The 11,021-nt window shown below is 37.8% G+C and overlaps 1 protein-coding gene across 1 annotated transcript; it reads left to right on the top strand.

Moving 5' to 3' along the window:
* The first annotated feature begins 4,150 nt into the window (after positions 1–4,150).
* Positions 4,151–5,086, top strand: LOC138070323 (olfactory receptor 1J21-like). The gene has a single exon (XM_068961534.1). It carries the CDS (start codon positions 4,151–4,153, stop codon positions 5,084–5,086), a length of 936 nt encoding a protein of 311 aa, XP_068817635.1.
* The last annotated feature ends 5,935 nt before the right edge of the window (positions 5,087–11,021 follow it).

The raw sequence follows: 11,021 nt of genomic DNA, 5'->3' as shown, positions 1-11,021 counted from the left end.
CCAAAAGGAAGTAACATGACATATTCAGAGTTCTGAAAGGGAAAACTGCAACCAAGAATACTATATTCAACAAGTCTATCATTCAGATTTGAAGGAGAGACAAAGAATTTTACAGACAAGCAAAAGCTAAAAGACTAAAATGGCTTTCAAGAAATGATAAAGGGACTTCTCTAAGCAGAAAAGCCCATAACTGGAAAAATGAAAATGACAAAAGGAAAAATCTTGTTGGTAAAGGCAAACATAAAGTAAAAAGAAACTACATGTAAAATGGGCAGCTAGTGACAACCTGTCATTAAGCACAGGAAGCTCAGCTCCGTGTTCTGTAGGTGGGTGGGAGGGAGGCCCAAGAGGGAGAGGATACATACAAGTAGCTGATTCACTTCATTGTACAGCAGAGGCTTGCACAACATTGTAATGCAATTCTACTCCAATAAAAATAATAAAATCACCAGACATAAAGCTGGTAGAAAGAGTAAAGGAAAAGGCAATAGAATCATCTATAGTCACAATAGGCAGTTCAGGGATGCACAAAATAAAAAGATGTAAAATATGATGCAAAAAAAATTAGATGTAGTTGGAGGGAGTAAGAATACAGGGTTGTTAGACTGTATTCAAACTTAAGAGATCATCAACTTAATCACAGTGTGTAAACAAACTGAAGTCCATTCCCCAGGATCCAGTTGTGGTGATGAGACATAAAATCCCTCAATCTTTTGTTCAGAGAACAAGAGTATTAAAGTGTTTCTGGTGTTCTTGAAATAACATGGAATCCAGAAACAAGAGACTTTGGTTAACTCACTCAAGCTCCAGTTTGGTTTGTTATAGACTCTGAAACACATTTTCCCCAATGTCAACTGAGAAAGCAAAGAGCTTTGTGAATCACCAAGTTCTTAAAAGTTGCTTTGTGGTTATTATCCATTATTCCTGTGGGGTGAACTCTCCTATTTCCTGCTGTCAACAGACAGTTCTTCCCTCAAGGGAACCAAAGACAATGAAGGAATTATTTCCCATTTGTCTCTAACCTGGAACTAGCAGGGGGGGAGGTTCCCCTGCCACCCCTAATCTGGTCCTCTCCATTATTCATAAATTTCAAAACTCCCATTGCTCAGGGGTTATAAGAAAATGTATGTCAGTACACCTATCTTATTTGGTTTTCAACTGTAACTCTCCCCTTTGCAAGGCTTCTTCGATGTCCTTAGAGCCTCCACTGTTTCAGTGTACTCTTTGTCTTCTAGAGAGAAATGGAAGAACATTCCCATGCCTTGTAGCTGAAGGTATATGTGCTCACCACCTAAGAGGCAAGAGTGGGAGTAGAATTTATGCAGTGCTGTGATACATATGTTTGTGTGTGTGTGTCCAGTGTGTATTATTGATCCCTCTTGTAGTTCTACCACTTTTCTCACCAGCATATAACAGACAGTTCCATGTAAAATAATTTATCTCAAACTGATCCTCTAGCCAGTCTTTGAGAGGATAGGGAAAACTGTATCTCTTCTTACTTATCTTTCTTCCTCATTGTTGTCTTTTTGGCTTTTCCTCTAAATTTTATCCTAAATCTGTGATGATCTTCATCTCTGCTGTTATGATCCAGGTGTAAGCAGGTATTCTTTTGTACCTGAACTACTGCAATAAATAGCCTTCTATTAAAATTCTTGCTAACACTCTTGCCTTGCTATTAATGCAATCTATTCTCTATCCAGTAGCTAGCATACAAATTAGAATTTTTCATTCGCTCCTTAACTTAAATATTTTCATAGGTGTCTATTGCTCTGAGAATAGAATCAAAGCTTTCAATTACAGCAGAAAAGGTCTTAAATAAGCTGACTCCTAGATAATTCTCCAACCATGTAAGTTTCCTGTGCTTACATTGCTCCTGAATTTTACCTATTCCTCAAACACCATAGTCCTGTATTATCCAACATAACTACAAAGCCTGTTTTTATAAGCTTTATTCAACAGGATTTTTATTACCTAGAATTCACTTTAAAGAACCTGTAAGAATAGACTTCCTTACTTACCACCTCAGCTTGTAATTTAACAAAATCACTGCAGATGGTGATTGCAGCCATGAAATTAAAAGACGCTTACTCCTTGGAAGGAAAGTTATGACCAACCTAGAAAGCAGAGACATTACTTTGCCAACAAAGTTCCGTCTAGTCAAGGCTATGGTTTTTTCAGTAGTCATGTATGGATGTAAGAGTTGGACTGTGAAGAAAGCTGAGCACTGAAGAATTGATGCTTTTAAACTGTGGTGTTGGAGAAGACTCTTGAGAGTCCCTTGGACTGCAAGGAGATCCAACCAGTCCATCCTAAAGGAGATCAGTCCTGGGTATTCTTTGGAAGGAATGATGCTAAAGATGAAACTCCAGTACTTTGGCCAACTCATGCAAAGAGTTGACTCATTGAAAAAGACTCTGATGCTGGGAGGGATTGGGGGCAGGAGGAGAAGGGGACGACAGAGGATGAGATGGCTGGATGGCATCACTGACTCGATGGACGTGAGTTTGAGTGAACTCCGGGAGTTGGTGATGGACAGGGAGGCCTGGCGTGCTGTGATTCATGGGGTTGCAAAGAGTCGGACATGACTGAGTGACTGAACTGAACTGATTACTATCATGAATTTATATAGCCTCCAATAGCATTTCTAGGAATTTATCCTACAGATATATAAGCTAATGTGAAAAAGTCATTTGAACAATGTTACTAGTGAGGTATCATTGGAAATGGTAAAACATTAGAAACAATCTAAATGCCCATAGACAGCTAGTTGGCACTTTTATTGCGATAAACTGATTAGTATTAGCATAGTAATAATTAGCAACACTGAATGTGTAATTCATCTCAGGTAATAATATTAAGTAAACAGGATTTTTAAATGCAATAAATTGGGGAATATAGAAATTGTAGAGATAACTTGAGTCAAATTGGGAGAATTGGTAGATAATGCAAACTTCAGTTAACCCCCAGCAGGAAAGATGAGTTCTGTTGTGAGATACTTTCTCAGCTTCCAAAGAGACAGAGAGCTTTAGAGTAAATGTGCTTATATAGTATGCGAATTTTATTTTTTAGTCAACGGACCACCATGTTCTCTTGCTCTATTATTTCATGAACATTCCCATGAGCAAATCTAATTGACATGAAGAAGAAAGAAAAATGGTAATGTTAGCAAAGTGTTAGAATACAACAAGGAAATATCAGTTATGAATCACTGGCATAAAACCTAGGTTAGGACTATGAAAGTTATTCAGTAAATTATATCTGCCAGATACTTAAGATGAGCTTTTTTTTGGGGGGGGGGGGTGCAGATCCAGGACATGATTGGAAAAAGCCAAATCATTTACTGATTTTTTAAATTAAATTAAATTAAATTAATTTATTTATTTACTGGTGTTTCGAAAACTTGAATAAAATGATCTGGTTAGAATCGAGGGAATAAGTTTGGAATTTAAAAGGGAAACTGTTCTTTTTCCTCCATGTCCCATGAAAATCTCTCTACAAAGAATGATGGCAGATTGAAAATGCTGAGGAATAGGAAGCCATTCTCTTAAGAGAAGAACTGATCATATTACATGGTATGTCACTAGATCTTTTATGTTATTGACAAAAACTCCTGTCTTTAGTGCCTTCATTTGATCAGTTACATGTTTTCACCAAGTCTCCAAATCCCAGTTTCTGGGGGATACAGAGCAGTCCATTGGGTTGTCTCATCTTGATCCAATCCACAAAACAAAGTATAAGCTAAAGTGTGTGAGAGGCATGCGGAAGGTTAAGAAAGGCCAGCAGATCAATTGTAGAGTCTCTACTAGTATTTCTAATAACTGGTTACTGACATAGCCATGCAGCCTAATATTCTATTAATAATCTCAGATTTCTGTTATAAACTCCTGAACTCCTCAGGCTTGAGCCTGATTTGATATAATAATAATTCTAATGTTACATGGTTTCTCCAAAAGAAATAGTGCTGGTTTCTAGGTGGACATTTTTATCCAGACCATCACTAGTCCATTAGTGGAGCAAAGAGCATGAGCCATTCAGGCTAAGATTCATGTACTAACTTGTTCAAAAGTATGTTTCATTATGTGATAGTCATAATGATTTCTCATGCTTCCACATTTTCATCTCTTTTTTTTCATCTCCAGCAAAAGAGACCATGGGGAGGGAAAATCAAAGCAGCGTGTCTGAGTTCCTCCTCCTGGGGCTCCCCATCCGGCCAGAGCAGCAGGGTGTGTTCTTTGCCCTGTTCCTGGGCATGTACCTGATCACGGTGCTGGGCAACCTGCTCATCCTCCTGGTCATCAGGCTGGACCCTCACCTTCACACCCCCATGTACTTCTTCCTCAGCCACTTGGCCTTCACTGACATCACTTTTTCATCAGTCACAACTCCTAAGATGCTCATGAATATGCAGACACAGAGTCAATCCATCTCGTATGCTGGGTGCATTTCCCAGGTGTATTTTTTCTTAATGCTTGGATGTCTTGACAGCTTTCTTCTCACCTCAATGGCCTACGACAGGTACGTGGCCATCTGTCACCCCCTCCACTACATCACAATTATGAGTCAGAGCCTGTGTTTCCTGTTAGTAATTGTGTCCTGGGTCCTATCCTCTGCTAGTGCCATCTTACACACCCTCCTCCTGGCCCGTCTCTCTTTCTGTGGAGACAACCTTCTCCCTCACTTCTTCTGTGACCTTGCTACCTTACTTGAACTGTCCACCTCAGATACCACAGTCAATGAGCTGTTTATCCTCACTGTGGGAGTGGTAGTCATTACCCTCCCATTTGCATGCATATTGGTCTCTTATGGTTGCATTGGGGCCACCATCCTTAGGGTCCCCTCTACCAAGGGACTCTACAAAGCCTTGTCTACATGTGGGTCCCACCTCTCTGTAGTGGCTCTGTACTATGGAACAATTATTGGACTGTACTTTTTTCCCTCATCTAATAACTCCAATGACAAGGATGTTATTGTGGCCATATTGTACACTCTGATCACTCCCATGCTAAATCCTTTGATCTACAGTCTGAGAAATCAGGATATGAAAGGAGCTCTGGGAAATATACTTAGTAGAGGAACATTTTCCTAAGGATAACCTTTGTTTCCCTATTAATTGAATCCCACACATACAATGTGAGTATCCTTTCCTCTCTGATTAGTTACTTCTTAGTGAGTCTCGATGTGGCCTTCTATCTTCAGTCTCTGCTTCAGCTTGGACGTAGCTTTCTTCTCTGTTTAATTTTTTGCTCATTATAGAGAGGGAGAGATTTTACAAATATGCCTGCACAACTACCATTTCCTTCCCCCCTCCTTTTTTCTGTGATATTCATTGTTCCACAAACACTGAAGAAAAGTTTTTGTAGTCACAACTCTCACTATTTTGGTGAGGGGGTGTGGATAATTTACAGACCTTATGTAACAAAGCATTTTTTCCTTCTCAAGATAAAAATATTATTTCTGGTTGGCTTATGATTTTATTTTTTAGTTTAATTCCATAATACATTTAAAAGTTATCTTTTCAGTGACCTTAATTAGAAATCTATTATTAATTCTATCTGTAATTTCTTCTCAAAATATTACTATATTTTTACTTTTAAAACAACCTCCTGTTCCATTTTTAAAATCCCTATCTTTTAAGCTTTCATTGAAACATTTTTTTCTGTGGCTATCTTTTTTTCACAAATATAATTGTATATATTTAAAGTATACAATGTGAAAATTTGATAAACCAGGCAACAATAAATGCTATATGGTATCATTTATATGTGGAAACTTTTTTAAAATGCTGATTTCATAGGAACAGAGAATAGAATGGTGGTTACCAGGGGCAGGGTGTAGGGGGAAGTGGGTAATGTAGGTCAAATGGTTCAGTTTTAGTTTGAAGAAGAATTAAGTTCTGAGGACCAAGTGTAGTGTGATGGCTAGTTAATAACATGGTATTGCATACTTGAAAGTTTCTGAAGATGGTTCACAAGCATTATCACTACACACATGAAAAGATTAACTAAAGGAAGTGATAGATGTGTTAATTATCTTAATCTTGGTAATCATTTCACAATATATATGTATTTTAAATCATCACCTCCAATTAAAATAAATAAATTTATATTTAAAAAATCATCACATTGTATACTTTTGTTTATAATCTCTTATGAAAGAAACACTAATCTGTTTTATTCTCTATGTGGCTTTTTTGTTTATTTTCAGCATTATGTTATTATGAAAATGTAGCAACAAATATTTTTGTGCGTTACTTATTGTGTACAAGCAAGAGATTACGTAAATTATATACCCAGAAAAAGAGTTATTGGACTGTAGGTGTGTATGTTCAATTTAATTATCACTGCTAAATCTTCTGAAATAGTTGTACCAAGAAGTCAATTTGAAAAGACTACATACTGTAGGATTCCAACTATATAAGATGCTGGAAAAGGCAAACTGCAGAGAAGACAAAAATTTCAGTGGTTATCAGGGGTCCAGAGTTTGAGGTGGGAGAAAAATAAACAGAAGAGAGGGGATTTTAAGTTCAGTGAAACTATTCCGTATGATAATATAACAGTGGATACGTGTCATGATGTATTTGTCAAAAATTTTAAAGCTGTACAACACAAAGAGTGAATTCTAAATATAACTATGGGCTTTAATAAAATATATCAATGATGGTTCACTCATAACAAATATACCAAATGGATGTAAGATGTTTATAACTGGGGCGCCTAGGTAAGGGTCGGGCAGAAGTTCCTGGACATTTTCTGCTCAATTCTTCTTAAACCAAAAACTACTCTAAGAAACACTCTATTAATTTTAAAAAAATCAGCTTTAAATCAGTATAATTTAATTATTATTGTCTGATGATCTTTAAATGTCAAATATTTTCCATTAGAGCTTTTTTTTCCATTTCTATAATTTCATTTATTTATTTTTGTTGTTGTTTTAAATTTCCTTTATCGCAATCTCTTTATTTTATTTTTTGATATAAATTTATTTATTTTAATTGGAGGTTAATTACTTTACAATATTGTATTGGTTTTGCCATACATCAGCATGAATCCGCCACAGGTATACACATGTTCCCCATCCTGAACCCGACTCCCTCCTCCCTCCTCGTTGTCTGAGTATGAGAGCTCCTATTATTTTACTTCTTTAATAATACTTGATACTAATAAATTTCTAAAGTTTTTACAGTTCTGGTGAGTAGAAAATTGTATCTCATTGTAGTTTTATTTCATATTTTCCTGGTAATTGATGACATGGAACATCTTATCAAATGCTTATGGGATGTTTGTGGCAGAGATGGTTAGCTGTCCAACAGAATTTATGATCTCTTTCCCAAGTGTGAAGCTGGCTCTGGGAGACAGCTGCCACATTTCCTGCTAATCTGTGGCTCTGTGGCATGTCCTCCCCAAGGGAAAAGAATGTGTGCTATTTTCTGGCTAGAATTTTAAAGAAGGATGTGTATTTTCTCTATTGTCTGGAAGCAGATTTATCTGCAGTCCTGAGAGATCACCGGTCTTGGTCCCTCATTTACCACATAGTGAAATGCCATCTACCCACTAGAAAACCCACTCTGCAACATTCGCAGCCATCATTGTTCCTACTGGTACAAGATTTTCTTCTGTGAAATAAATGATAATGTCTTTTCCCACTTTTCTATTGAGTTATTTCTCTTTTTTTATTGCTGTACAGATAGACTTCATATAATCTTCAAATTAATCCTTTGTCATATTTGTATATATTGTAAATGCTGTCCATTATTGGAAGCTTGCTACTTTTGCTTCTTACTTTCTATTGATGTCTTAATTTTAAAGTGATTAGAATTATTAATGTATCATTTTATGATTTGTGTTATTGACTTTAAAGTGCTTCCTTGAGAAAGTCACCTTGAAAATGGCAAACATTGTATTTTACAGACAACAAGAAAGGGATGTGACATCAGAAAAAGTGTAGGATCTGAAGAAAGGTGGACTCAGATTTCTTGTCAACATCATAAACGTGCATAAATAGTAGGAATACCCCAGTATCAGTTCAGTTCAGTTCAGTCGCTCAGTCGTGTCCGACTCTTTGCGACCGCATGAATTGCAGCACGCCAGGCCTCCCCGTCCATCACCAACTCCCAGAGTTCACCCAGACTCACGTCCATTGAGTCCATGATGCCATCCAGGCATCTCATCCTCTGTCGTCCTCTTCTCCTCCTCCCCCCAATTCCTCCCAGCATCAGAGTCTTTTCCAATGAGTCAACTCTTCGCATGAGGTGGCCAGAGTACTGGAGTTTCAGCTTTAGCATCATTCCTTCCAAAGAAATCCCAGGGCTGATCTCTTTCAGAATGGACTGGTTGGATCTCCTTGCAGTCCAAGGGACTCTCAAGAGTCTTCTCCAACACCACAGTTCAAACGCATCAATTCTTCGGCGCTCAGCCTCCTTCACAGTCCAACTCTCACATCCATACATGACCACAGGAAAAACCATAGCCTTGACTAGACGGACCTTAGTCGGCAAAGTAATGTCTCTGCTTTTGAATATGCTGTCTAGGTTGGTCATAACTTTTCTTCCAAGGAGTAAGCATCTTTTAATTTCATGGCTGCAATCACCATCTGAAGCGATTTTGGAGCCCCAAAAAATAAAGTCTGACACTGTTTCCACACTTTCCCCATCTATTTCCCATGAAGTGATGGGATCAGATGCCATGATCTTCGTTTTCTGAATGTTGAGCTTTAAGCCAACTTTTTCACTCTCCTCTTTCACTTTCATCAAGAGGCTGTCTAGTTCCTCTTCACTCTCTGCCATAAGGGTGGTGTCATCTGCATATCTGAGGTTATTGATATTTCTCCCGGCAATCTTGATTCCAGCTTGTGTTTCTTCCAGTCCAGCATTTCTCATGATGTACTCTGCATATAAGTTAAATAAGCAGGGTGACAATATACAGCCTTGACATACTCCTTTTCCTATTTGGAAAAGTCTGTTGTTCCATGTCCAGTTCTAACTGTTTCTTCCTGACCTGCATACAGATTTCTCAAGAGGCAGGTCAGGTGGTCTGATATTCCCATCTCTCTCAGAATTTTCCACAGTTTCTTGTAATCCATACAGTCAAAGGCTTTGGCATAGTCAATAAAGCAGAAATAGATGTTTTTCTGAAACTCGCTTGCTTTTTCGATGATCCAGCGGAATTGATCTCTGGTTCCTTTGCCTTTTCTAAAACCAGCTTGAACATCAGGAAGTTCATGGTTCACATATTGTTGAAACCTGGCTTGGAGAATTTTGAGCATTACTTTACTAGCGTGTGAGATGACTGCAATTGTTCAGTAGTTTGAGCATTCTTTGGCATTGCCTTTCTTTGGGATTGGAATGAATCCTCTAATACAATTTACTATAGGTGAGTTCAACATTAGGTGTGTCTACCTTGTACAGGGTAGAGTTGTTTAGCAAAATAATCTACAGCAAAACAGTTATGGTATGTGGGTTAACTGACTGTCACAAACATCAATCTGGTGGGGGATGTTGAGAGTCAGGGGGGCTGTGGGTGTGCTGTGACAGGGGTATATAGGAACTCCATGCTTTACACTCAATTTTGCTGTAAACCTAAAACTTTAATATCTATAAACAGTAAGATCCATAATTTAAACAGTAATATGTATAATTTTAAAAAAGACAGATATGGTACTGTAGTGTCAGTGTCAGTCTTTCAAACTCAAACTTCAATTACTATCAACTGAACACACACAAACACTGTATGACAAACAGCTGTTATGTGCAAGGCATTGTCCAGAGTTCAGGGGAGGTTTGTGACTTTGGAAAATAACAGCAATTGAGCATCTAGAGTAAAACCATGCCCCTGATCTTGTTAGTACAGCGCAAGAACCTGAACTAGTGGTCATCAGAAATAGAATAATAAAATATCAGTAGTATATCTCTTTTTTAATATAAATTTATTTTAATTGGAGGTTAATTACTTTACAATATTGTATTGGTTTTGCCATACATTAACATGAATCTCCCACAGGTATACACGTGTTCCCCATCCTGAACCCCCCTCCCTCCTTCCTCCCCATACCATCCCTCTGGGTTGTCCCAGTGCACCAACCCCAAGGATCCAGTATCATGCATCGAACCTGGACTGGCGATTCATTTCATATATGACATCATACGTGTTTCCATGCCATTCTCCCAAATCATCCCACCCTCTCCCTCTCCCACAGAGTCCAAAAGACTGTTCTATACATCTGTGTCTCTTTTGCTGTCTCGCATACATACACACTGAGGAATCCAGAATTGAAAGAGACACGTGTACCCCAATGTTCATTGCAGCACTGTTTATAATAGCCAGGACATGGAAGCAACCTAGATGTCCATCAGCAGATGAATGTATAAGAAAGCTGTGGTACATATACACAATGGAGTATTACTCAGCCATTAAAAAGAATACATTTGAATCAGTTCTAATGCGGTGGATGAAACTGAAGTAGTATATCTCTTGCTAACAATTGAACAGGCTTCAGTTTTTGTAACACTTTGGACATCTATGTCTCAGTAGGGTTTTGTTTTAGCATTTGGTAGTATATTGTGTGATTTTCAGTGTGGTTTGTATGAAATATATCTGAATTTTTAAAAAGCAAAAAAGTATTTCCCTGACTCATGTACATAAAGATAGTGTGACATTTATGTAAGAATTAAAAACTTTGCCTCTGGTTCTTGTTATGTTTTGGCTATACCACGTGGTTTGTGGGATCTTAGTTCCCTGACAGAGATCAAACTCTGGTCCTGGGCAGTGAGAGTATGGAGCCCTAACTACTGGGCAGCCAGGGAATTCCCTGCCTTTAGTTCTTAAAACACATGGAGTTGTTTTTAATGCAGTAGGAAATAAAGATTTTGTATAATGTTTCTTCATAGTAATAAGGAACTTCTAACATTTAATTTTTAAAGAGTTCGTCCTTTCTTCACTACTCTACAATAGACGCCCCTGACTAAAATTGAAAGTATCAATCTGGCAATTTCATCTCTATACCAAAAAATAGACTCAGATAAATGA

This window comes from Capricornis sumatraensis, chromosome 1, assembly GCF_032405125.1.
Source record: "Capricornis sumatraensis isolate serow.1 chromosome 1, serow.2, whole genome shotgun sequence".
In the NCBI taxonomy this organism is placed as follows: domain Eukaryota; kingdom Metazoa; phylum Chordata; class Mammalia; order Artiodactyla; family Bovidae; genus Capricornis; species Capricornis sumatraensis.
This window is presented reverse-complemented; position numbering and strand designations above follow the sequence as displayed.

Coding starts and splice junctions, on each gene's coding strand:
- LOC138070323 (XM_068961534.1), top strand. CDS start 4,151: ATGGGGAGGGAAAATCAAAGCAGCGTGTCTGAGTTCCTCCTCCTGGGG.